This window comes from Mirounga angustirostris, unplaced genomic scaffold (assembly GCF_029215605.1).
Source record: "Mirounga angustirostris isolate CCGP_5_RB_7025 unplaced genomic scaffold, mMirAng1.0.hap1 SCAF_5, whole genome shotgun sequence".
NCBI lineage: Eukaryota > Metazoa > Chordata > Mammalia > Carnivora > Phocidae > Mirounga > Mirounga angustirostris.
The window spans coordinates 157,072,376-157,100,038 of NW_026991713.1; the positions used below are offsets into that span (position 1 = coordinate 157,072,376).

Here is a 27,663-nt window from a genome sequence, read left to right on the forward strand (position 1 = left end):
CTCCCGACCAGGCCCAGAAACCTGGGCATCAAGGGGACCACCTTACTTCATCTCCTGTCCACTAGGTCCCAACTCCAGAAGAAAAACAACACAGAACCAAATGTTACTCCTTTTTAGACAAGTGTTCTCAGGTGAGAGGAGGAGACAGACTTTCCATCTTGTAAGTATCCACCAAGGGCCAGACATTATGCTCTGTTTCATGGACAGCAGTAACTATGGGGAGGGACCAGAAATGATTCCTCTAATACAAATAATCACTCACTGAGCACACTTTGACCCTGGGAAAGCTGTAACCCAGAGTTCATCCCCAGGAAACACGATCCCAGGCGCCAGGGCTCCCTGGAAGCTGTGGGAGGGAAGGCTCTGCCCTCCTGGGTCCACCCTAATGTTCCTGCCCTGTCCCCCAACACGCCCTACCCTCCAGCCACAAAATTGTCACTCACTGGGAAGCTCTGCACCAAGCCCTGCCTGGAACCCCCTGCTTAGTACCCTCTGCCTGGTGACTCCTGCTCATCCATCAAGGCACATCTCAAACGGTATCAACTCCACTGTGAAGATGTCCCTGAGACCCATCAAGAGCTGGGAGCCTCCAGCCTTCCTTCCATTGCATCCTGGCCAAACATCCCTTTTCATAACAGTGACACTTAGCCCTTATTATGCCAGCACTCCATGCCATGCTTCCTTGCTTCCTGCCAACTCTTCTTGACTGTGAGCTCCCCCAGGATGAGGCTGGTGTCCTAACCATCTCTAGGTCCCCAGAACCTGCCACAGGGCAGACGTAGTAAACTGTGAGCATCCAGCTTAGTTGTGGGAGACCAGCCCTAGAAACCAGCCAGAGGGTGTTGTTTCTACCCTGATCGCCTCACTCTGTGCTTCCCACCACCCTGGTCCATGGGGGTGATGCAGATTTACCATCAGCCCATCTTGGGAGAAGAAACAAGTGGGGCTTACCACCTGTCCCCCTACCTGTTCAATCAAACTGAATTGAAGTCTGCTCTGGAGCCAAGTCCAGAGAGAGTGGTCTGTTCAAGCAGGTGCAAATCAGGCTGGGTCCACTGGGCCCAGCCCTACTGTGTACATATGAGATGAATATGTCATGTATTATGTGGCCTGCAGTCACTTCCTGAAACGAGAAATTGCTTGTATTTAATTAAATAGGATCAAAATGACTTTTAAGCTGAAGTGATGATTGGTTTGTCTGTGTGTGTGTGTAAGTTTTTGGTGATATAAAACTTTATTAAAAGATTCATAAGCAGGGGCACCTGGGTGTCTCAGTTGGTTAAGCATCTGCCTTTGGCTCAGGTCATTATGCCAGAGTCCTGGGATCAAGCCCCACAGGGAGCCTGCTTCTCTCTCTCCTCCCTGCTCATGCTCTCTTTCACTATCTCTCTTTATCTCTCTCAAATAAATAAATAAAATCTTTAAAAAAAGATTAAAAAGATTCATATGCATAAAATATGAAGAACTCCAAAAGTTCTTCGTATAAGAAATAAGATAAATATATTTATAAGGAAAAGATAAGAAATAAATAATAAGATAATAAGAAAAAGATAAATATCCTAATTCTTTTAAATGGACAAAACACTCAAACAGGTACAAATGGACAATAGGTATATGAAAAGGTGCTCAACAGCCTTACCCATCAGCGACATGCAGATTCAAGCCACAATGATATACCATGGCATGCCCAGCATGGCACAAAGTAAAAAGACTGACAATATCAAGATATGGAGCAACTAGAACTCTCATGCGCTGCTGATGGCGGGGGGAGGTGTAAATTGTTTCAACCACTTTGTAAAACTGTGTGACAACTTTTGCTGAAGGAAAAGGTATGCCTCCTCTATGACCCAGCAATTCCACTCCAAGACAAACAGGTGCATATGTTCCATAAGAGACATATAGGAGAATGTTTATAGCAGCTTTATGCATCAGAGCTAAAAACTGGAAACAAGCTAGATAGTCCACCAATGATAGAATGGACAAATACATTGTGATACATTTGTATAGTCTGTGTACATTTCTACACTGTCAATTTAAAAAAATGAGCTACAACTACATTCAACAAGATGCCTCAATCTTAGGAACAATGTCAGGCTAAAGAGTACCTAGTGTGTAATTCCATTTATATCACGTTCAAAACTCTTGTTGGCAATAGAAGTCAGAACAGTGGTTACCCTGGTAAAGGGCATACTGAGGACATCTGGGGTGCTGGAAATGTTCTAGATCTTCATCTAGGAAGTAAAAATTCATCAATTGTTAAAAAACAAATAAACAAACAAACCACAGTTCCCTGAGGCTTGACAAGCCCCGGCTTTGGCCAGGCTCCGTGCTGGGCCCAGGGAAGCAGCAGGGACCACAGCCCCTGCTCAGCAGATCTCGGTCTGGTCACTGCCTTGGGTAGCTGCCCTTCCGTGTCACCTCCACAGACGGAGAAAATGGCCTCTGGTGTTTGTATTGCTTTGCTGGTGTTGTCATGAAGTACCACACACCGAGTGGCTGAAACAATACAAATGGATTGTCTTCAGTTGAGGAGGCTGGAAGTCTGAGATCAAGGTCCCACCAGCGCCCCGCTCTCTTCGAAGGCGCTCAGGAGGATCTGTGACAGGCCTCCCTCCTGGTTCCTTGTAGTTCCTTGGCTTGTGGCAGCGTAACTCTGATCTTCGCATGATGCTCTCCCTGCGTGCACGTCTGTGTCCAAATTTCCCACTTCCATAAGGACACTGGTCATATTGGACTAGGCCCTGCTCTCTATCACCTTATCTTTAATGACTGCAATATCTGCAATGACTCTATCTCCAAGATCACACCCGGAGGTACTGGGGGTGAGGACTGCAACATGTGAATGGGGGGGAGGGGCAGGTACACAATTCAACTTACGACTATGGTGTTGGAAACTATGCCCTTGGCAGGACGACAGCAGCTGCAGGACTGGGGGGGATATGAGTCCCGAGGCCCAGCTGGTGGGAGAGGAGGGGCTGGTCTCTGGGAATGGAGTGACGGACGTGGTCTGGACATGGTTTGGGAAGTGATGAAGCACAGGACCTGGGTTTGAATCCCAACCTCTCCTATAATGATAACACCTGCCATGGGCTGAGCACTGACTGGACAGGCACCATACTCTTCGCATATAACCACGTCCCAGCTGTAAAGCACATGCCATTTCCTACTTTCGCATGAGGACGTGGAGCCTCGTAGCTGCCCAGAAACACACAGCAAGAAAGTGGCAAAGCCAAGATATGCAGCCAGGGCTGACCCCCATGGCCTTTTCCCAGCACACTCCAAGCCTCTTTTCATCTCTCTGAACCTGTTTCCCCGCCTCTAAAACTGGGCCAAAAGGGAGCTGTGAGGATTCAGCAAGATACCTTACCACCAGACACACAGCACGTACTGGCTAAGAGTTTCTTTTCTCTTCCCCACACACACCTATGCTCACGGAGGAGGCTGCAAAGGGTGAAGCCTTTCCAGTAGCCTCTTCAGACCGAAGTGACCAGGCCTCGGTGTTCCTGGCTCAGAGTCAGTCCTCAGAGCACTACAATAGCAGACCAGCTGTGGGCCGCTTGCCTGGCCTCTGCCGCCGCTTCTCCAGGGAAGGTGTGATCCAGCGGGGCCCCAGCGCAAGGGAAAGGCCAGCACTGAAGAAGCCCCCATTAGACGTGGGATGACCGCATCAGAGCACGGATGAACCCAGAGATGGGCGGGAGAATACAAGAAAGGAAGAAGACAGATTGGTGCACGGGAGGCAAGAAAGATACATGGAATGAACCGGATGCACGGAAGGCTGGATGGATAGGTGGAAAGACAGAACGACGGATGGATGAAGAGACGAACGGACGAACCGACACACAAAATATGTGGGGAAATGGATGAATAGGCAAAGAGGTGGATGGAAAAATAGGTGGGGTGATGAATAGGTGGCCGAGGAAGAGGGGCGGGAAGGCAGGAAGCGGCAGGCTGCCCAGAGAGGAACGTGTGGGGGAACAGACGGATGGGGAAGGGGGTGAAGAAGTTTCTTGGAGTTCGAGGACCACTGTGCGGCAGGATAGGCCCGGCCCGCAGGGGCTTTGCGTCCTCTCCCCACCCGCAGCTAGACCCACTGCACCCCCTCCCTGTTCCACCGGCCTAAGCTTCCCCACTGTGAGAGCCTGCGGCCGCCGCCCCAAACAACGCTGGGGCGCGGGAGGGGCGGGCACCCGGCGGGCGCGGGGCGGGCGCGGGGCGGGCGCGGGGGCGGTCCCGGTGCCCAGCCCGGCCCCGCCCCGGGAGGCGGCCGCCTGGCAGCGCGGAGACCGTGGGCGCCGCGCCACCGGGAGCACGCAGCGCCGCGGGAGCCCGGCTCGGTGAGCGCAGCGGGGGCTGCAGGGGGCTGCGGGGGCTGCGTGGGCAGGGGGCGCGCTGGGGGGGGGTGCCCAGAGGACACGCCCGGAGCTGCCGGGGCCGGGGCTGCTCTCAGTCGGGGGCACCGTCTCCTGCCCGTCCCGGTGAGGCGATGCGGCCGGGGTGGGTCCCTGACGCCCGTCCCCCAGTTTCTTTCACCAAATCCTACTTTGGGTCCCCAGTGATCTGGATCCAGGCCGACCCATTTATTGAGATCCCATCAAAGTTCGCGAATGTTCTCTGAGCTCAGTTTCCAGCTCTGGGTGATGGGAACAGTAGCCTCTCATGCTCAGGACTGCCAGAGTTCAGTGCCGCGGCGGCTGGGGTCAGCCCGGTGCTCAGCCGCGGCGCTCCCAGATGCAGAAGAGCTCTTAGTGGATTCATGCAGTCAGCTGCTACTCAGCACCTGCTCGGCCCAGCGCTGGTCCAGGTGCTGGGGGCACCGCAGTGAACAAGGCCCTCCTGGAGCACGCTTTCCGGTGCTTTGCCAAGGGCTCTGGCATCTGGTCTTTCATGACCACCCCCTGAGGTAGACGGAACACCAGGGTTATTTGGGTCCATTTTACAGCTGTGGATACCGAGGTGCAGTGAGGTTTTAAGGATTTTGCCTAAGGGCACACCCAGTCTTCATCACAAAAAGAAGCATCCCCATAGACTAGCAAGATGGTTCTGATCCCAGAGACCAGTCCCCAGAACAGAGTCCTGGGTAGAGAAGGGCTCCACTGTGGGGCTGCATCCTCTCCCCTCCCTACAGGGGAATTAGACTCATCCCCTGTGATGACTCAGATTTGGGGTGTCTCCCCACTGTTAAACCCGTGAGTGCCAGTGTTTGTGCGGGGTATGACTGGGTCCCTCACTTGGAACTTTGGAGTACAGGGCAGTGACAACGGAGACCGAAAGATACAGTCCCTATAGCTGTCAGGGTCCCTGCCCCATGACCCCACCAGCAACAACAACCATGGGGCTCATCACTCAGTCACTCAGTGCCCATTCTTTTCTACAGCCAGTAGACATCATGCAGGGCAGAGACACCATCTCTGTATCCGCAGGGCCTGGCAAACGGCTGGCCCACCAGTCCTGGTTGCTGCCATGATTAATGATGATAATGATGATGATCTGACCCCTGGTGCACGCCTTGTCCTCAGGTGGAGCAGGAGGTGGGGTGGGATGAAGATGGTGACAGTGACTGACAGCCTGGCTCGTTTGAAGTCTGGAGTGAGGAGAGCAGGACCCGCGGTCCTGGACCCCAGGGTTCACGCACCTGACCCTGAAGCCAGCAGAGGGCTTGGACAGACCTGTACTGCCAGCCACCTGCACGGGGGGGGGGGGGGGGGGCGGGCGGGAGAACCAGAGGCAGCAGGTGTCAGGGTAGAGGCGGTGCGGCACTCGGAATCGCGTGCGGGTTTCCAAGCCTTTTGGATCCCATGTGGTTTCCTCCTCCTCATCTCCTCCCTCTATTTCTCCTTCTCTCTTCCTCGTCCTCCTCTCCCTCCTCTTCCTTCTACCTCTTTCTCCAGGAAGCCCTCCCCATCTTCCCAGTCAGAAAGCAGTCACCTCCCAGTCTGGTGGGGTTCCCCTGGGCCTGATTTGATCTGTCTTCCTCTGGTACTACACGGGAACTCGGATTTTAAGGAACCGGTAGAGAAACCAGGAATGCTTGGTATAAACCTCAGCTATGCAGTGTGACTTTGGGCCTCAGTATCCAAAGCTGTAAAACCCAAGGCCTGACTGCCTTTGTCTCTGACTCTCTCCAAGGGAGGCAGCAGCTACCTTGAAAGTTCTCAAAATTCTGCAAGGGACAGGTTCACTGGGAAGTCAGAGCATCTCTAATCCTCACCAGGAATTCCCCTTAGTCTGATAATCCACATGACTTGAGACAACTCTAGAATGTTCTTTCTTTTGTTTTTCTCTACAGGTAGACAGATCCTCGGTCTGCATGGATCAGTAGAGGATGAAGGCCAACCCAGCAGGCTCCTCCTCAGAGGCCTGCAGAGCTGCAGGCCAGGGCGAGAAGAGCTGCCCTGTCTGCCAGGCTTGGGGAGGAGTCTCAGGCCTGGGGTCTGAGTCAGGGATTGGCCCCGGGCTGGGTGCAGTTTCAGGACATGGACCAGGGCCTACTACAGTTCTGGGGCCGGGGCTGGGGCTTGGTGCTGTGTCCAGACCTGGGCCAGGGCCCGGTGTGGTTCTAGAACCTGGACCAGGGCCTGGTGCTGGGTCCAGACCTAGGCCGGGGCCCGGTGTGGTTCTAGAACCTGGACCAGGGCCTGGTGCTGCGTCTGGACCTGGACCAGGGCCTGGTGCTGTGTCTGGACATAGGCCAGGGTCTGGTGCTGCTTCAGGACCTGGGCCGGGTCTGGGGCCTGGGCCAGGAGCTGGGTCAGTCCCTGGGCCGGTACCTAGGCCAGGAGCTGCAGCATTACCTGGGCCAGGGGTAGAGCCTAGGCCCAGACGGGGGTCTGGAACTGGGCCCAAACTCAGTGAGCCAGAGACAGCTTCCACATCAGCACCACGGCAGAAGACTCAGGCCACACACAGGCAGGCCCCTCGGCAGAAGGTTCTGGTGACTGGAGGAGGAGGCTATCTGGGCTTTAGCCTGGGTTCCAGCCTGGCCAAGAGTGGCAGTTCTGTCCTACTGCTCGACCTCCGCAGACCGCAGTGGGAGCTGTCCCCAGGGACCGAGTTCATCCAGGTGCAGTGATGAGCGTTTTGGGGGGCGCTGGTGGTGAAGGTGTGGGGACCAGCCCAGGCTGGTGGTGGAGGCATGGGGACAGTGTCTGATGTGAAACCAGTGAAGAGCACAGGCTCTTGGAGTGGGACTATTTAAGCTTTGACCCCTTCCCCGCCGGGCAGCCATGGCCACAAGGCTCCACATCTCTGAGCTTCCGTGTCCTCATCCAGGGAAGAAGACTTCTTATGGGGAGTCACAGCGCGCGTAAAAACAGCAAGCACAGCCCCTGCGACTTAGCTTGATAAATGGGGCCAGTGGTGGTGATGAAGCCAAAGAGGCCCTGTAGAATCATATAGTAACTCTTGCCCCACAGCTTCTCCTACAGGTGCTTGGCCAGGGTGGGATCAGAGGCCCAGCTCTGGGACCTGGCAAGGTGCACAGTTGGTATCTCTGCCTCGGACCCGAACCTTCTGTCCGCATCTTCCTTCTCTGTTTCAGGCGGATGTCCGCGATGAAGAAGCCCTGTATCGTGCCTTCGAAGGGGTGGACTGTGTCTTCCACGTGGCGTCCTATGGAATGTCCGGTGCTGAGAAGGTGAGCCCCCCACATACAACACCTGGAGTTAGAGCAGGGTTCAGATCCTGGTTCTGGCCACACACCCTCCTTCATGCCGTGTATTCATTATCGCCCTTCACCTAATCCAGGAAGGATTTACATGATACCCGGTCTGCATTTTGCATCCATGGGACCAAATGCCAGTTCTGCTGCTTTCTAGCTTTGGGACCTAGAGCGAGTTAACTTAACCTCTCTGAGCCTCTGTTTCCTCGTTTGTGCTAGTATTCACGTCAGAACCTCCTCGGTGTGTGGGTACCTGTCAAAACATACGGATACCCTTGGGCTCCGAAATCACACTGTGCCTATATTTGCAGCATTGTTCATAATAACAAAACACAGGAAGTAACATCACTTACTATGCCCATCAGTTAAGGACTACTTAAATAAATTGTAAGGTATCCATTGAAATTCTACACAGCCATTCAAAAGAATGAAGTAAGTCAGTATGTGCTGGTAATAGAATAATTTCCATGGCACAAAAACAGTGTTTGATATCCTCCTGTTTGTAAAAAAAAAGAAGCAGCAGCAGCTAGGATAAATATTTATATGCTCACACATGTGTATGTGCTGATATTAATAAGTATAGATTATGGGGGCGCCTGGGTGGCTCAGTCGTTAAGCGTCTGCCTTCGGCTCAGGTCATGATCCCAGGGTCGTGGGATCGAGCCCCGCATCGGACTCCCTGCTCAGCGGGAAGCCTGCTTCTCCCTCTCGCACTCCCCCTGCTTCTGTTCCCTCTCTTGCTGTGTCTCTCTGTCAAATAAAAAAATAAAAATAAAAAAATAAAAAAAATAAGTATAGGTTATGTCTAGAAATACACGGACTGTAACAATAACGGTGGTTGCCTCTGTGGGGGGGTGGGAGGGGAGGCAGGAATCAGGAGTGGGAAGGAAATTTTCTTTTTCCCGTACACCCTTTTTACTGTTTTTTTTACTGTTAGGGTTTTTTTTAATATTCTATTTTTTTATTTAATATATTTTTTAGTATGTTATTTATTGAGAGAGGGCAAGGGGGAGAGGCAGAGGGAGAGGGAGAGAGAGAATCTCAAGCAGACGCGGCACTGAGACTGGAGCCCAATAGAGGGCTCGATCCCACGACCCTGAGATCATGACCTGAGCTGAAATCAAGAGTTGGTCGCCTTGGGGCGCCTGGGTGGCTCAGCTGTTAAGCGTCTGCCTTCGGCTCAGGTCATGATCCCAGGGTCCTGGGGTCAAACCCTGCATCGGGCTCCCTGCTCGGCAGGAAGCCTGCTTCTCCCTGTCCCACTCCCCCTGCTTGTGTTCTCTCTCTCGCTGTGTCTCTCTCTGTCAAATAAATAAAATCTTAAAAAAAAAAAAAAAAGAGTCGGTCGCCTAACCGACTGAGCCACCCAGGCGCCCCTATTTGAGTTATGTTTAACTTTGCAATTGTATTACCTATTAAACAAAAACAACTGCAGTGAGAATAAATATAGTTTAAAAATTGACACAGAACCCACGTCCAGGTTGGTTGTGAGAATTAAGTGAGACGTAAAGGCTTCTCCCTGTCCCAGGAAACACAAGCAGCTCTCTCTGTGTAGACAGAACCTCGCTAGAACATGAACAGTGTTACCCTGTCCATCCGACGGCTAAGGAAACCCAGACTGGCAGAGTGAGGAAATGATCCAACACATTTTGGGTCCCTTTTCTGTGTCACACACTGTACCCAGTCCTGCCACGGGTGTATTCAGTCCTGCCGACCACCCGAGGGGGTCTGCCGTCACTTCACAGACGAGGGGGCTGAGGGCCGCCCCGGGAGACCGTGGCAGAGCTGGGCACCAGGGCCCAGGGCTCCTGCACTCAGATCCCTGCGGCCGAGCCCGACATCCTGCAGCCCCCGCCCGGCCCCACCCTAAGCCCACCTTACGGCCTCCGTGGCCTCCTCGAGGAGGTCTGAGCAGCACCACCACTTTCCCACCTCCCTCTTGTCTTTTAGCTGCAAAAAGAGCAGATTGAGTCTATAAATGTTGGAGGCACCAAAGTAGTGATCAATGGTAGGCACTCAGAGCTCAGTGTGGCCTGCTGTGTGTTTCCTGCTTCTGTCCCCTTTCCTGCCACAGGCCCAGCTCTGGGGCCAGGGGAGGGGAGGAGAGGTGGGACCCTCCTCCCCTCCCCCTGCCCACCCCAGCGGAGGGCCTGTGGGCAGCACATCCTAACTGTGCTGTGGACCTGCCCGGGCCCGCACGTGGGGTGGGTCAGCGTGGCCACAGCCTGTCTGGGGACACAGGCAGCGCGGGGTTTGCATTTCAGGGATTAAGGGTTAGAAAAGTCACTGAAATACAAGACCCACATCTGAGTTCTCTGGGCATGCGACATCCTGTTTTTCTCTCTGATTCTAGAGTGTCTTTTTTTCTGTGCCCCCATCGAGTGAGACTTTCTTCTGACTGGTCCCCTGCAAGGTAGCTCAGGGCCCAGGGCCATCCTGGGGAGGAGTGAGCCAGCCTGGCCCCCAGGGCCTCACAGAGCAGGGATTGACCCATCCCCCTCCCCTCCTGAGCATCTCTGGATTCTGGGCCAGGGGCCAGGACGTGTGTCCAAGACTGGGTCCCAGTGGGCACCTCCTCAGCCAACTCCCACTCATGTTGGCCGTGTGCGTGTGCGTGTGTGTTGCTGCGTGCGCCCCTGTCACTGCAGTCTGTGTCCGTCGGCGGGTCCCAAGGCTCATCTACACCAGCACGGTCAACGTCGTGTTCGGCGGGAAGCCCATAGAACAGGGTGATGAGGACTCTGTGCCATATTTCCCACTGGAGAAGGTACGTGGCTTCCAGGAGAGGTGGGCGGGGCCACTGGGCAGGGATGGGTGGAAACCAGGGTCAACCTCACGACTCAGGGTGAGCCCCATGAAGAAGGGGTCCCCAAAACTGAGTAGCACAAGCCTTCTCCTATTTCAGCTGGTCATGCCAGCAGGGGGTTTGCAATCCCACAGACCTGGCCTTGAGCCAGCCAGGCCATGTTCTACCTGTGGGACTCTGCACAAGTCACTTTACTCTGAGCCTCTATTTCTTCATCTGGTCGTGACCACTCCACCCCGTGGGTGTGTGGCGAGCAGGAAATGAGATGATGTATGTGAAAAAGCCACGGACACTAAAGAACCAACTGCAAATAGTCCATCCAGCCCACGTGCGGCATCCGCATCCCAGAGCAAGCCCTGGGGGCCGGCAAGAGCCTCCCTGAGTAGAGGGATCCTGGTTGTCACTGCTCTGAACTCTGCTCCTGTCGCTCCCACCCCGGGGGGGGAAGAAAAGCACGGGGGCTCAGGGCCCCAGGGGGGTCCCCAGAATTTGACCCCTGTGTCGTCTGAAGCAGAGGGGCAGGCCCAGTGCCGGGTGGGCTGGGCAGGCTTCCCCAGCAGGGTCACTGACCCCTGCCTGGTGGCTCCCTTCTCCCTTCCTCTGGCAGCACGTGGACCACTACTCACGAACCAAAGCCATCGCTGACCAGTTGACCCTCATGGCCAACGGAACACCTCTCCCAGGTGAGTATCGTGGGGCCCTGCTGCCGCCCCCAGAGTGCACGGGGGAGTGCGGCTTTTAGCTTCTGTGTCTCTGAGGCTCACCTTCCTTCAATAGGACAGCTCCCCAGGGCCTTCAGCCCTCATCACTCCACAAATTCTGAACACCTGCTGTGTGCCCGAACCCACTAGGGATACGGTCCCGAGAAAGTCAGGTGCAGTTCTGCCCTGTCCTCGTGTTGCTCACGGTCTTGAGTGGACCAAGAGACTGGATAGAAGTGGGTCTTTTTTCTGCCACGTGGGAGTGGATCTCTCCACTCTCTCAAATAAATAAATCTTAAAAAAAAAAAAAAAAAGAATATGGACAGGTGTAAGTATGACACAGTAGCTTCTCCCACACACGGGCTTAGACTGAAGTGAGTTCAAATCCCGACACCACCACCTCTTAGCTTTGTGATGTGATCTTGGGCAGTATCCTTTTTTCCATGCCTCAGGTTCCTCATCTGTAACAAAATGCGGGTGATAGTAGAATCTACCTCGAAGAGCTTTTATGAGAATAAAATAATAACAGGCAGTTGCCTGTTTAAAAGGAAGAAAAAAGAATATGGACAGTTTGCATTTACCGAGCACTTGCTATATGCCCGGCCCTGTTTTACATGCTAATTTTATTTTATTTTATTTTATTTTTTTAAGATTTTATTTATTTATTTGACAGAGACAGCGAGAGCAGGAATACAAGCAGGGGGAGTGGGAGAGGGAGAAGCAGGCTTCCCGCCGAGCAGGGAGCCCGATGTGGGACTCGATCCCAGGACCCTGGGATCATGACCTGAGCCGAAGGCAGACGCTTAATGACTGAGCCACCCAGGTGCCCCTACATGCTAATTTTATATGCAAGTTTCCCAGTAACTCTTTACAGCATCCATGCGAGCTAAGAACCTGAGGGATCCCCTGCTTCCCAAACTGAGGAGCCAGATTGATTTGGAGAGCGAGGGATGCTTGCAACTATAATCCATGGATTTACGGGGGATGAGGCTGAGGCTAAGGGGTGAACTGACTTCGTTAAGGTCACATAGCTATTAGGTGGCAGAGGTGGGATTTGAACCCCCCACCCCGACACCAGGGGGGTCTAACACCAGAGCCTGGAGCCTGGATCTGAACCATCGTGCTTCACTGTAGCCACAGCTGAGCAGGCCATTGAGCATGGGTTCTTTTCCGTAAAACCCTCCCCACCCTACCCTGGCACCCTGTGGACCTATCAGGCCTTGACCCCTGATCCCAGTGGGAACACACATCCAGCTGTGTTTTCCCAGGGGTTTGACCCTGGGTGGTTGACTTCTTTTCTCTGCCTGGGGCCTTCTCTGGCTAGACCAGCAGCCTGCTAACCAGACACTTAATCCTTTGGCCAAGAATTATTTATACGAGCATCCCCAGCTTTCCGTGGTCAGGAGTCATGGATACTCTGAGCTCCGCCCCTCTGTGACGTAGCTGCCCAGCGCCCCGCCAGCCAATGTCAATTGCAATCAGACCTCCCCCCGACCATGCCCAGGTGACCCAGAGTTTAAAATTAGCTGCAGGCTGTTTACAGAAAAGCTCACCTGATACCTGCCTTCCAGGAGTCCAGCCATGGTCACCCTGGGTGATTTCCAGTCCCTGCTAACACAAGCTGGTCCCTGAGACTCTGCCTCTGACCCAGCATGGAGGGCCCCGGTCTCTGAAGCAGAGCCCCAAGACTGCAAATCTCAGCTCAGTACAAACGGGACAATGGACGGCAAACTTGGTGGCTTAAAACTGAAATGTGTTCTCTCATGGTTCTCACAATTCACAGTCGGGTGTCTGAGACCAAGTTGGGCTGCACTCCCACCAAAGGCTCTAGGGGAGAACCTCCTTGTCTCAGCAGTTTATGGTGGCCCCACTCATTCCTTGGGGTCCACGTGTCTCTTCTCTGTGAGTCCCTTATAAGGACTCACGTTGGATTTGGGGCTCACCGGATAATTCAAGATGATCTCATTTTGAGATCCTTAATTACATCTGCAAAGACACTCTTCCAAATCCGGTCATATCCACAAGTTGTGGGATGTGGACATATCTTTTCGGGGGCCACCACTCAACCCACTCTACTGGCCTCATGGTAAAGTGAGGATACTGGCGGGGAAGCAGTCAGGGTGTTTGGCTATGACCCAAGACACCGGCCCTGGCTAAGTTGCCAGGAAAAGGAACTTAGAGTGGAAGGATGTGGGATCGTTTCTGGAAAATATATTTCCAGAAAAATGACTACCAGGGCTTGGAAAGGATAGGGTTGGGGAAGCTCCAGGGACTGGGTGGCAGGAGCTGGTGACCAGTCTCTTCAGGGTGAACCCATTCATAGGATTTTAGATCCTGGTGTCGGTGATGCTGAGAGTCACGTTCTTGGGTGAGAATATGTCATGGACCCAGCTTGAGTCCCATGGCCACCACCTCAGGAGAGAGTGAGGCATCTGGCACATCCAGACTGACAGCCCCCTAAGACTTTGTGCAGAGGGGGAGGGGCCCCCAAAGGAAGATGCTGTACACTGTACAATGGGTGCAGTTGACTCTCAGGGGAGTCAAAGGAAATTACATCTATCGAGTGCCGGGTAAACTCATGGGCCGCGTACATATCTGCATCCAGGTCTTACCTCTGGTTACTGGCCTGTGAGTGTCATGAGGGCAGGAACCATTTCTTGATTATTCTTGGATTCTCCTCTTGGTTATCCTTGGATTCCCGGGGCCCAGTGCTGGGGGTAGAGGTCGGGCAACCTCTGAATGTTGTTTGTTAAATGACTAACAGATTGAGAATACTTGAATAAGGAAACCCCAAGGGCCTGTCTTCCCTGCTAACCTGTCCAGGCAAGGACCAGAAGGTGTGGACAGCATTTCTGTGTGTCTCTCCCTGCTGGGCCACCCCTCCCCGGGTCCCTGACCACCCTCCTTGTGTCCTAGGAGGAGGCACTCTGCGGACATGTGTGCTCCGACCCCCAGGGATCTATGGCCCTGAAGAGCAGAGGCACCTGCCCCGCGTGGCGGTATGTCAGCCCAGCCCCGGCCCTGAGACTCAGGATGAATCTGGCTGCTGTGTGCATGGATTGGGGCCCTTCCAGTCCACAGTCACTGTGTTGGTCTTGGGGCAACGTCCTGAGCCTGCGGCTCTTAGCTCTGGGAGCTGTCCCTACCCCTAGCAGACCCACCAGGAACAAAGGTCTCAGTGTGTGCCTGCCAGGGTTAGGCACAGGTCGGGGAGTCCCGGAGCTATGACCCCAAAGAGGCAGAGGGAGGCTGTTGTCCCTCCTCAGATGTGGGCTCCCTGGTGGCCAGATGGCTCATCCCGTGCTGCCAGCACAAGGGTCTTCAAATAGGAAGCCCCTCTCCAGGGAGAGTCAGGTGCCAGCGACAGAGCTACGAGGGACTGTAGGCCTTGTCCTCAGATTGCTCACAGCCTGGTCGGGAGACAGGAGGCACCGTCACAGAACCAGTGTGGCCAGGGCTACATGGAGGGAAGAATGAGAATACGGGAGCACAGCAGAGGGAGCCTGGCAGGGGAGGTCCAGGATGATGCCTGTGCTGTTTGGAAAGGGAAGAAAGAGTGAACCAAGGAAATGGGGTGGGAGAGGGAAGGTGGTCCAAACGGGGCAGGCAGCTTGGGTACAAACCCGGGAATGAGAAAGGGCGCTGCTCGGGGCTTTGCGACAGGTTAGTGAGCAGAACAGAGGATTCCTGCCCTTGTGGGGCTTATATTCTCCCAGGAGATGGGTAATAAACATGATACATGATAAGGGGTGTTTGAAGGTGCAAGGTGCGTTGGAAAAATGATGGAAAAGGGAAGCAGGGTGTGGGAGCTGGGCGCCCGGGCAGCCGGGGAGCCTCATCAAGCAGGTGGCAGGGTGCATCACACCAGGTTGGAGGGACAGCCTTCCAGGCAGAGGGAAGTCCGAAGCCCCGAGATGGGACCCTGCCGCACATGCCGCGGGGAGCCCGTGTGGCTGGAGCTGAGTGGGCAAGGGAGTTTATAGCAGACAGTCGGAGGGTAGCTGGGCCAGAGCAGAAGGGCCCCCTCGGCTGTTGTCGAGACTTCTTTTGGCAGCGTGGGCGTCCAGAAGGTTCTGAGCAGGAAGACACAGGATCTAAGATTCAGGGGGATCCCCCTGGCTGTGTGGAGAACAACTGCAGGGACTGTGGATGGAAGTGGGGACCAGTTCGGAGGCTCTTTCGGTCTCCAGGTAGAAAAGAGGGGCAGCAGTTGGGGCGGTGAGAAGCAGGGGGATTCTGGATAGTGTTGAGCCAACTGGATTTGCAGATGAGTTGGGCGTGGAATGGAGAGAAGGGAAGGCCAACGGAGGCCCCAGGGTTTCAGCCTGAGCCGCAGAGTCCTGTCTAGTGAGATGGGGTTGGGGGGGGGGGCTTGACCAGGAGCTGGAAGGTCAGGCGCTCGCTCCAGGACACGGACAAGTGACCACCACATGGAGACATCGGGACATGGGTCTAGGGCAAAGGGGTCTGGCCTGGAGCTAGAAATGTGGGAGCCATCATCATATAAATGGTATTCAAAGCCACTCCAGACTTGAGTCTGTGTTTATCACCCCCTCCAGAGCCACATCAAGAAGAGGCTATTCATGTTCCGATTTGGGGACCGCAGGACACGGATGAACTGGGTCCACGTGCACAATCTGGTGCAGGCACACGTGCTGGCAGCTGAGGCCCTCACCACGGCCAAGAGCTACGTGGCCGTGAGTCTCCTGCAGTGTTGTCCCCACCTTCCCCCCGAGCTGGCTACGGGCAGGGTACCCCATCCCTAGGGGACTCCTGGCTCACATACATTTCACCCCAACTCAAGATGGTCGGTGGGACTGTAGGCTCAGGGAAGCTCGGGGTGAGGGGCTCTTTATAGAGCATCATTAGCTCCTTGCAGTGACCCTGTGATGTAGGTGTTGTTGGTCCTGAAGTCATGGTCACCGAATGCTAAGCATTTTATATACACCATCCCGTGTAATCTTCACAATAGCCCAAGAGGGAGACCCTGTTATTTTCTTCCCATTTCTCAGATGAAGGACCTGAGGTACAGAGAGGTTAAGTGACTCTATTGAGGTCACACAGCCAGTCAGGGTGGCAGCCTCAGAATTCAAAGGGAATTGCCCAGGTCTGTCCCCAGGGCTGGGGAATGGCCATGACTCCTCAGTGGCTGCTCAGGAGAATTGGGGAGATCGGGGCAGCTGCTGAGCCATCTGAAAGGGTGGGGTCAGGCTGGGGAGCAGATGCCTCACTGTCCCCCTCCCTGTGTGTCCCCTCAGAGTGGCCAGGCATACTATATCAATGATGGGGAGAGTGTCAACCTCTTCGAATGGATGGCCCCGCTGGTAGGTGTCCAGACATCCACCCACCCCCACCCCGAGTGAGGATTCAGGGATTCTGCACATCTTCTCTCCTTGTCATCCTTTCCTCCATCCAGAAAATCAGAAGCTTTCACATTAAAAACCAGCTCTGGTGATAGTGTCCACTGGGCAACACTGAAACAGGCTAGAGCTGGGTGTGGCTGCCTCTTTGGGGGACCATGTACTCCCCTGGGTTGCCATAGTCCCTCCCAGCCTGACTCCTGATTTATGTTGACTTGCCCTGTGTGTGTTTGCTTGTGACACCCCCATACTGTGTGACAAAGCTCCACAAGGGGTAAGTAGAAGGTAAACTGAAGCACAGAGGGAGGTGTTGCCCCTGGGGCTTCCTATGCTGCCGCCCTTCGGAGAACCCTGGCCTCCTCATCCAGTACCCTACAGACCCCTTCTTGGGGCCAGGGCTGCCTGGAAGGGGTCGACCAGCAGCCCCGTGCCGGAGGATCCATCCTGTGGCATTCAGGCACATCAATGTCAACAGCTTTATTGAGATATTATTCATATACTGTACGATTCACCTATTTAAAGCACATAATTCGATGGTTTTTCATATATTCAGTGTTGTGCAACCATCACCATAATCAATTTTAGAATATTTCCTCATCCTCCAAAAAAGAACTCCCCCCGCAAAATTATGCCTTTACCCCAATCCCACCCCAAGCCCCATACAACTCCTAGTCTACTCTCTGTTTCTGTAGACTTGCCTCTTTGGACATGTCCTGTAAGTGAAATCATACAATATGTGAACGATTGTGTTAGGCTTCTTTCATTTGACCTCATGCCTTCAAAGTGCATCCATGTGTAGCCTGCATCCTTTCAGTATTCATTCCATTCTATTGCCAAAAAATATTCCCTTCTAGGGATATACCACATCTTGTTACTCTTTTCATCAGTTGATAGAACTAGGGGTTTTCTACTTTGGGGCTCCTATGAAAATGCCACTGTGAACATTAGTGTATACATATTTTGTGTACGTATGTTTTCATTTCCCTTGGGTGTGTACCCCGGGGTGGTAGTGCTGGGTCTGGTGGTAGCTCTCTGTTTAAATTTTTTTTTTAAACATTTTATTTATTTATTTGACAGAGAGACACAGCAAGAGAGGGAACACAAGTAGGGGGAGTGGGAGAGGGAGAAGCAGACTTCCCGCGGAGCAGGGAGCCCGATGCAGGGCTTGACTCCAGAACCCTGGGATCATGACCTGAGCTGAAGGCAGACATCTAACAACTGAGCCACCCAGGCGCCCCTCTGTTTAAATTTTTGAGGAACTGCTGCACTATGACGATGCGTTTGGTGGCGGGCAATGTCAGTAGTCACTAAATGATGTGAATGATCCCAGGTTAAAAACCGACCCATGCATTTAAGCCCAACTTGACTTTTCTAGATCAAAACTTTCCATTTCAAGACTGGCGCAGGGTTGGGGCTCGCTGTGGGGTTTTTCCCCCTTGGGTGGCCGAGTGGTACCTCTGCTCACCCCCAGGGTAAAGAGAACATGTGGCCTTTCCACACTGGCCCCCGGAAGACCTGTTCTCATCTCGGGCCATGTTTCCTTGCAGTTTGAGGAGCTAGGGTACAGCCAGCCCTGGATCCAGGTGCCTACTTCCTGGGTTTACCTAACAGGTAAGGAAAAGAGTATGCGTAGTAAAATCCCTCCATGAGCCGGGTACATATGCATCACCTCATTTCAGACCCAGGGCCAGGACTAGGTGGAGGTGGATGAGGCACTGAGGGCGCAAAATTTCAGGAGACCATCACTCTCGTGGGCAGGTGCTCCGAGCCCGATCTGCCCTTGCCTGGCAGCCTCCTCACCCTCGTCCTGGCCCAGTATAAACCCTGTCCTACCTGCAGGGTGGGTGTGATTGGGCCACAGTGAGAAAGCGGGACAGGCAGAATTCACACCTGGGCTTGGCCGGCCCCGTGGCCCGTGGTGGGAGGCATCATGCCAGTCAGGCGGAGAGGGAGCCCTGGGGCCACCTTGTCCCCTGAGGTCACCCCGAAGTCAAGGCTGCTTTTGGGGTCTGTGAAGTTTCCTCCTCACCCTTCAGGTCTGCCTCTAACTCTCACCACCCTGCCCTCCATCACCACCTCTGCTGGCCTCCTTCCAGCTGGAACGCAGACCAAGGGCCAGGCACGGTGTGGTCAGCCCGAGGGGACAATGACCCTCAAGTCACAAACAGCTGCATTCCTGGAAGACCTTAGCTATAGATCTGTTCTATTTTAAGTGCACTGGGATGCTTGCCATTTAAAGCAGGGATCTGCCAACTTTTGCCCACCAGGCCACACATGCGGGGTGACTTCTCATGTCCAGCGTTGCCACAGTGACTGATGCTCTTTGACCCCCAGGTGGGAAAAGATCTGCCACCAGTTCTGATAGTTTTACAGGATTGTATATACATTTCCAGTTCCTCGCGAGCTAACTAGCACCCACTAGTTCGTAACTCTGCACATCTGAATCACTGGGGAGCTTATAAAATATCAAAATGCCTCAGTGGCCCCCCAGACCCACTACATCAGCAGCAGCAAGAGGAAAGGGGCGGGGGAAGCATGAGCATTTTTAAAAGTGGTCCAGTGTGCCACCCAGATTAAGAACTTCTGCTCCAACTTCTCTCTCTCTTCCTCAAGAGACCACACTGGAATAGAAGTGAGTGAAAGGAGGAGGCATGATTTGAGCTGTGAATCTGCTCTATTTTCAAATGTCAGTCCTTTAATATTAACGACAACTTGCTTGTGACACACTTCATAGCCAAACAAGGCCCCCCGGCGCGTGCTGAGAGCTGCTGATTTAAAGGAATCCAAGGACGGGAATTTGGCAAAGTGAAGAGACGCGCCCCCCCCTCCCCGCAGCAAAGCAAATAATGCCCCCAACTGATTTGTCCCTGAGGGCCTCCCCGGAGCTTGCACGGAGGGAGGCACCCTGGTCATTGGCCCCTGTCTCCCGCACAGCCGCTGTGATGGAGTATTTGCACCTGGCCCTGAGGCCCATCTACAGCGTCCCCCCACTGCTCACCCGGAGCGAGGTAAGGGGGCTGCTGCTGGGGTGGTTCCTGTTCCACACCCCCACTGGCCCCTCCCTTCACCCCTTTGATGCCATAACAGGATGCTTGTCTGAGGTCTCAGAACCTTCCAGGTGGGCCCAAATCTAGCACTAGCTTCTTTAGAATCTTCCCAACCTCTGGGCTTTTGCTTAGGCTGTGCTCTCTTGGTCTGAAATGCAATGAGCTTGGAGCCTGTCCCTCATCCCTGCCACTTTGTTCTTAAGCAGCATATCTTCGCTGCCAGACTGGAGGCTCCCAAAGGCAGATTCGGTAACTTTCACGTTTTTGAATGCCACCCACCGGCGCCACCAACTCTCAGGACAACGTGCCCATGGAGCCTGGTGCCTCTAGGTGCACCATGCTTACTGAATAATAAGTATATATTAAGTGCCTACTGTGTCCAGAATACTATTCTTAAATGCGGATGATGCAGTTTTCTATTAGCACATATAGTTTTTAAAAGAGGACTTTTTATTTGTCATAGAGAGAGCACAAGCAGGGGGAGCGGCAGGCAGAGGGAGAAGCAGACTCCCCACTGAGCAAGGAGCCCAATGCAGAACTCCATCCCAGGACCCTGGGATCATGACCTGAGCCGAGCGCAGACGCTTAACCAACTGAGCCACGAATTTATTTAGAGAGAGCGCGCGTGCAAGTGGGGGGAGGGGCAGAGGGAAAGGGAGAGAGACTCTCAAGCAGACTCAGCGCTGAGCACGGAGCCCTACTCAGGGCTCAACCTCATGACCCTGGAATCATGACCCCTGAGATCATGACCTGAGCCGAAATCAAGAGTCGAAACTTAACCAACTGAGCCACCCAGGAGCCCCGAAAAGAGAGGATGTTTTAATGAAGATTATAAAGTGTTTGGCATTACTTGCAAAATCCTCCTAGTTCACCCTCTCACCTGATTCTCTCTGATGTCCTGCTAAGTTAGGAAGGGCAAGAGATTATGATCATGTTTTATGATAAACTGAGCACTAGAGAAGTTAGTGACTTGTCCAAGGCCACACGGTTCTGGCATTGGCTTCGTACTTAAGCTCAGTGCTGTCTGACTCAGAGAGAGCATGGGCCACAGAAAGAAGCACTTCTCTGTGGTTTCTCCTCTGGGCCCTCCGGACTCCCAGAGGAAAGGGAATGACAAGAGTAGCCATCTATTGAGTGATGGATATTCCAGGCATTGTGCATTGTGCATTGTCTCATTTCATTTTCACTACTAAATTATAGATTGTTATCTCCATTTCCAGAGGAAATGAGACACACAGGGCTGAAATAATCAGCCCATGAGTATTCAACTTAAGTAGCAGAGCTGATATTCGAACCCAGACCAGACCTAAATGATTTCAAGCTTAACCATCAACTTGTGAAATGACTCAGGAATCACAATCATGTAAATTAGCTGCCAAAGTGCTGAATTGTGGTTGGGTGGGAATTAACACCCCCCACCCCCCCACCCCCCGCCCCTCTGGTTTCACTTACAGGTTTCCCTGTTCAGCGAAGGGGTAAAGGATCCCTACTTAGCTAAGGAGGTTTCTGGGCGCTGTGGCTCGGGCGCCCTCTGCTGGTCAGTCTGTGACACACCAACCAGCCCTCCAGTTTCAGTCTGATTCATTGAACATTTTTTGAGCACCCACTGTGTGCCAGGCATTGTGCTGAGTAGTGGAGGCAAGACATAGCCCTTACCTCAAGGGGCTCACAGTCCAAAGGGAAAGACAGCTCCGTAACCAGGCAACTCAGCACACTGTGATAAGAGTTATACCGGAGGAAACTATGAGGAACTTCAGAGCACACAGAAGGGGCACCTAAGCCAGTTCTGGGGAAGTTAAGGGGACTTCTCAAAGGAAGGTGACATCTAAGCCTGAGAGCATTGTGTCCAGGACCCTGCTGATCTAGTTCCCAGCTGTATCCCCCAAGGTTCTGACCTTAATACCTGGGGCAAAAAGGGACAAGATTGCCCTCTCCCCGGCAAGCATACAAGACCAGCAGCTTAGGGGCGCCTGGGTGGCTTAGTCGTTAGGCATCTGCCTTCGGCTCAGGTCATGATCCCAAGATCCTGGGATGAAGCCCCGCATCGGGCTCCCTGCTCTGCGGGAAGCCTGCTTCTCCCCCTGCTTGTGTTCCCCTCTCGCTGTCTCTCTCTGTCAAATGGATAAATAAATCTTAAAAACAAACAAACAAAAGACCAGCAGCTTGGCCAGAGGGGCTGTTTCAGTGCCATGGGAGAATCCAGCAGCTCTCTCCGACCCCTTCCCAGGGTCCAGCAGAGGAACAATAGAGAAAGAAATGAGGTGGGAGGGCATCCTCCCAGTCCCAGCATAGCAGGGAAGAGCATGGGCAAGTCACTTAACCTCTGTTTTTAATTTTCAAATATGCAAAGAGAAAAAAGCAAATATGTAAAGAGGAGATGGTGGTAGCACCACCTCAGGGGGTTAAATAAACTAAGGCCTAGAAAGGATTTAGCCCAGGCCAAGCACGGTGCCTGTTCAGTTACTGATAGCTTTCAGTACTGCCCTTGAAATCTCTGGGCCCAGCAGTGGGAAGAAACGCCGCCCAGAGCCTGGAGAGTAATCGCCTCTGTATAATTAAATTCCTCTCTTTGGTAAGCTTAACCAGGGAGGGCGCAAGCAGGCTGCGCCCTGGGAAGTCTAGAGCATTTCCTGGGGTTATTTTTCCGGAGAGCAGGACCCAGGCCACAGACAGGGCGGTCAGCTTCTCCTAGTGCATACCCAAGAATGTGCAAGTGCCGGCTGAGTCCCAACACCGTGTTAGGCCGGGGAAGGAAAACTGCAGAGGTGGGACCTTCACTTTTGGGGGACTGAGAAGTTCAGTTAGGCTGGGGGAGATCCAGAAAAGGCCTCCTGGAGGAGGCGCCCTCGAAGAAAATGGAGATGGGAGGGAAAAAAGGAAATCTTCCGTGAGGAGGGCATCGCAGGAGCAAGATCCAGCTCACGGGTTCTCTGAAACTGCCGTGCAGCAGAGGGAAACCTCTGCCCTCTTTACCTTTTCGGTAAAACAAGGTGGAGTGTGCTTCCCACCCGCAGAGCCCCGCCCCTCGGCAGCCCCGCCTCTCTCCCCGCAGGTGCGCAGCGTGGCCGTGACGCACACCTTCCAGATCGCTAAAGCCCGCGCGCAGCTGGGCTACGCGCCAGACAAGTTCCGCTTCGCCGACGTCGTGGAACAATACGTGCGGTCCACGAGCCAGCGGCCCTGCGGCTCTTCGGCGCGGACACTCCTACGGCTGCTGCTCGGGCTGCTGCTGCTGCTCGGGCTGCTCGCCCTGGCCCTGCACCTGCTAGGCCTGCAGCCGTCCTTCGTCTGAAGTTCGTCACTGGCCGGAGTCGGCTCCTGCCTCTCCTCCATCTTCCGGGCTTGCCCCGCCCATTTCCCCGCCCACACCCCGCCCTCTGGGCTTGGACCCGCCCCTGGATCTTGACTCCGCCCCTGTCCTGCCTTCCGGGCTTGGGCTCGCCCCCGTGCCCTTGCTCCGCCCACACCCCGCCCTCTGGGCTTGATCCCGCCCCCTGGATCTTGACTCCGCCCCAGTCCTGATCTCCGGGCCTGGGCACGCCTCTGCTCCGCCTCTTGAGCCATGGCCCCGCCTTCTGGGTCTTGGCCTGGCCGGGTTACTGAGCAGGTAGCCGCACAGCCTCGTCCGCCTTCCCGGCCTTCACCCCCCTCTCTGCCCCGAATTCTCCCCTGCTCTGGTTCCGCCCTCTTTCTGGCCGGATCGGTAGGATTGCGCCCTCCCCTTCGTTTCTCCTTCCGACTGGCGCTGCTCCTCCCTCTGGATCTGGTCCCTCCCCTCTTCTAATTGTAATTCGGCAATAGCCCCGCCCTCTCCCTCTCAGTCCCCGCCCCTCTCCAGCCACGCCTCCTAGGTGAGTTCCTGGGGCCTGGCCGGAGTCGTTTCTAGAGGCCAAGTGCAGGTCTGTTTGCCGTTTTCCCGGTCTGCTGCTGCCTCTCTAGGGACACTGGACCCTCCTCGCCGCTCAGGCTCCTCTGTGCTTGTCCTGAGATCATCTTGAGATGTTGGAATAGACTCATTCTAGGAGAATTGCCTTTGATCTGCTGCTACCTTAATGTTTTGGGTTCACTCAGTCATGCATGTCTCCCTGTGTGTTGATAGTCAGGGTTGGAGGGTCACCTGAGACCCAGGCTTCTGCCTAACCCAGCCTAGCCTTTTTGGGTTTCCGGCTTCCTAGCCTGGGGCTGACTTAGTAAGCACAGGCTTCTGTACCAGCAAGGATCTAAACCAAAACAAAACTTTTTAAGGTGGTCAAAAGGTATAAACTTCCAGTTATAAAATAAAGAGGTCATGGTGATGTAATGGTGACTATGGTTAATAATACTATATTATATATGTGAAAGTCGCTAAGAGAGTAGATCTTAAAAATTCTCCTTAAAAGAAAAAATTGTAACTATGTCTTGATGGATGTTAACTAGACGTGATCATTTCACAATATATACATAAATCATTATGTACATCTGAAATTAATATTATGTGTAAGTTATATCTCAAAAAATAACTTTTTAAAGAACTGGACCTTTTGAAAAAGTACCAATATAATGGGAAGAGTTAGACCTTATTTTGGTCCTATTTTATAATTTCATATTTCTTCTACTTGTTAATAAGGGGGCAGTGGTGATCACCATAATCTTTAATGTTTAAACCCACAAAATTTCTTAATCGAGCCTTGCTTTCCACAGAAACACCCCTTCCCATTGTCTTGGTATGAATTATGAGTACGAGGCTATCAGTGGGTAAACATATCCATGTAGATATCATAATGTGCACACGCACATTATGGCAGAGAAGAAAACCATCACAAGCCTAACAACACCTGTGGCGGAGGGGAGTGAATGTGTTAGAGCCAACATGGCCATCCCCAGTGTATCCCTCTCTGCGAAACAATTAAGACAGTTTGGGAAGCAACTGAGAAGTGCATGCTCCCCTTTGCTCGGTTAAACTGCATGTGTGCATATAATTTTTTAAAAGCTCAGTGATAATCCTTTATGTCTGTTTAATGCTTGACAGTTTGAAAGGGCTTTCATCTATCTGCTTTTATTTAATTCTTAGGGCCACCCTTACAGAAGGGTTTATTGTTCCCATTGCATAAATGAGGAACTTGGGGTTATATCTAACTTCGAAGTGGACGACGTGGGGGTTCCTCCTCTGCAGCTGGAGTCATTTGGAGGAGCTGCCCAAGGCTCAAACACCACACTCAGTGATGTCTGCTCTTCTGCATCCCAGCCATGTCAGGGCTTCCTTTGAGCTCTGGCATCTACCTTGGGCCATTTGGGGCCGGCAGCCCTTGGGCTCCCTTTCTTCTCAGTACGCACGTGCCTCTAAACTCATTACCTTATTCTCTATTGAGACCTAACCTCTCAATTTCAGAACTTGGCTTCTGGCACACAGTAGACCTTTCTATCAATCCTGAGAAATCTGTGCTCAGGGCACGGAACACAGGCTTTACTATCCACATAATCTTCTACATCTTTTGTCTTCTGCCAAAACACAGCTTTCAAAAAACAAAAGAAGGATCCCTTTCTTTGTTTTCTGGATTTCTCTGAGTCCTCGCTTTCCCTAGCTACACTCTGGGCCTGGGGGCAGTGTGGGTCACTCTGCCAAGAAAGCTTCCCTCCTTTCGTGTGTCTTGACCCACTGGAAAAGGAGTCCACTTTGTCCACCCAACGGACAAACGGAGTTCCCATGAGGACTTTAGAGGCTGCCCAGGTAACCAGCCCTCCGTGCATGAGGTTCTGAGAGAAGAAGGAGGTCCTAGCTTACTTGGAAACACTGAGTAGAAGCAATGTGAATGCAGAAAACAGAGCTGTCACTGTGGGCAGCCAATCGAATGGACCGTCAAGGTGAATTCATAAGTTTCCCACTGTGGGTGCTGAAACTATTCCCTGTTGTAGACCCAAGGCTGGGTGTCTAAAATATCCTCCAGGGCGCCTGGGTGGCTCAGTCGTTAAGCGTCTGCCTTCGGCTCAGGTCGTGATCCCAGGGCCCTGGGATGGAGCCCTCCATCAGGCTCCCAGCTCCACGGGAAGCCTGCTTCTCCCTCTCCCTCTTCCACTCCCCCTGTGTCTCTGTGTCAAATAAATAAATAAAATCTTTAAAAAAAAATAAATAAAATAAATAAAATAAAATATCCTCCAGTCTCAGAGTGCCTGGCTGGCTCAGTGGGAGGAGTGTGTGACCTTTGACCTCAGGGTTGTGGTCTCAAGCTCCATGTTGAGTATAGAGATTACTAAAAAATAAATTTAAAAAATATCCTCTAGTCTCTCTCATCTTAAAAATATTCCCCCGAGTCCCCATTTCCTGTCTCAGTGCTGCTCCTTTGGTTCTCCCCCCTTCTCAAAATCAAATTTTGTGATGAGTTGTCCACACTTACGTTCATTTCTTCTCTTCAACTCATTCAAAATGGCTTTTTAAAAAAGATTTTATTTATTTACCTATTTATTTGAGAGAGAGAGAAGGAGAGAGAGCAAGCCGGGGGTGGGGGAAGCAGAAGGAGAGGGACCAGCAGACTGCGCTGAGCAGGAGCCCAACCCGGGAGTTGATCCAACAACGCCGAGACCGTGACCTGAGCCAAAACCCAGAGTCAGACGCTTGACTGATTGAGCCCCCCAGGTGCCCTCAAAATGGCTTTATTCGGGGTCATCAATGACCTTGTCCACAAATCGTATCCAATGGATATTTTTCAGTCTTTATCTTGCCAAGCCTCTTAGCAGCGTTCAACATACTCCCTCTACTCCCTCTTCGCAATACTCTTCTTGGCCTATCGGACACCACCGCTGTTTTCCACGTGTCTCTGACCAGCCTTTCTCTGTCCCCTCTCTCCCACTGCCCTCCCTTTAAGACGACGTTCCTCAGGACTCTGTCTTGGCCCCTTGCACACTTCCTGAGCAAGTCCGTCCATTCCCGTGGCCTCAGTCTCCACCACCTCCCAAAGCTGTATCATTTGTTCAGTGTCCCCTTGACCTCCAGACTTCTGTGTCCAACCTCCTACTCAAGTCCATGTCCCACATCTCAAACTCATTGTGAATCAAATTGAATCATCTTCTCCACGAACTCCTCTTCATCCTGCGTTCCCTCCTAGGGAGAGGAGAGGCACCCCCAGTGCCACCAGCCAGTGGCTCAGGTCCCAAACCTGGTCATCACTTTTGACATGTTCTTCACATCCTCATCAGGGAGTTCTCTCAGATCACTTCCAAAATTTCTGTCTGACCAACCCTTTGTGTCCTACCCACCATCATAACCGTGGTATAAGCCACTCTCCTTTCTCCTAGACAGCTGCGGTAGACTTTGAATGGACCCTCCTCTTCCCGCTGCCAGAGGGAACTTTCTAAACCCAAAATTGGAACACGCCACCCTCCCACTTAAGACCTTTTGATGGTTTCCCATTGCCCTCAGGATGAAGTTCAAAGCCTCAACGGGGCCTTCAAGACCCTCCTTGCCTAACAGGTCAGCCTCATCTCTTGCCATTAGTCCGTCCATGCTGCTCTCTGCTCAGCTGCCCTGAATTGACTTCAGAGTATCTCAAACACACCAGGCTCTCATCTGCCGCTAGGATCTTCCACATGCTGTTTCTCTTCCTGGGACTCCTCTCTCCCACCTTCGCAGACCTAACCTCTCAATTTCAAGTCCCAGCTAAATGTCACCTCCTCGGTTGACCCTGAGCCAGGTTAGCACGCACTTTAGAAGACTCCTCACAGGTGTAATTTGAAATTACGGCAGCTGTAAAAACTGAGTGAGTAGACCTGCCTGCCTTGTGTGTTCTGTAGCCTCGGGGGAACTTGGCTTCTGGCACACAGTAGACCTTTCATACATAGTTATTGATAAATAAATAGATGAGAGGCCCCTGAGCCAAGCCTGAAGACCAGCTATGAGATGGATCAATGAAGCTGGGACTCCAAGGTTGCTAGCCCTACGTGGGGCAGGCCCTCTGATGCCCCAGCCTTTCTGTAGGGTCACCTGACATGCTTCTACCAACAGAGGTTTGTGGAGTCAGCTGGGGCTCTCTGTAGGACAGAGGGGGCTGGAAAGGAACCTTCCCTATTGGAAAGGAATCCCTCCCAATTATGACCTAACTCAAGTCATAATTAAAAT

At 52.9% G+C, this 27,663-nt stretch overlaps 2 protein-coding genes across 2 annotated transcripts in view; both read left to right on the top strand.

The window, feature by feature from the left end:
* VWA3A (von Willebrand factor A domain containing 3A) overlaps nucleotides 1–202 on the top strand; it is a 54,620-nt gene extending 54,418 nt beyond the window's left edge. The window contains exon 33 of the mRNA XM_064590318.1: nucleotides 66–202. Within this exon, the coding sequence (XP_064446388.1) occupies nucleotides 66–117 (52 nt within the window). The 3' untranslated portion in view covers nucleotides 118–202. The remainder of the gene's footprint in view (nucleotides 1–65) is intronic.
* On the top strand, nucleotides 64–27,279 carry SDR42E2 (short chain dehydrogenase/reductase family 42E, member 2). Its single transcript, XM_045875128.3, has 12 exons — nucleotides 64–160; nucleotides 6,290–7,063; nucleotides 7,541–7,636; nucleotides 9,611–9,668; nucleotides 10,309–10,427; nucleotides 11,074–11,149; nucleotides 14,084–14,166; nucleotides 15,727–15,864; nucleotides 16,426–16,491; nucleotides 18,075–18,138; nucleotides 19,462–19,535; nucleotides 22,627–27,279. Exons 2-12 carry the CDS (start codon nucleotides 6,326–6,328, stop codon nucleotides 22,864–22,866), a joined length of 1,752 nt encoding a protein of 583 aa, XP_045731084.1. The 5' UTR covers nucleotides 64–160; nucleotides 6,290–6,325; the 3' UTR covers nucleotides 22,867–27,279.
* Nucleotides 27,280–27,663: the final 384 nt, after the last annotated feature.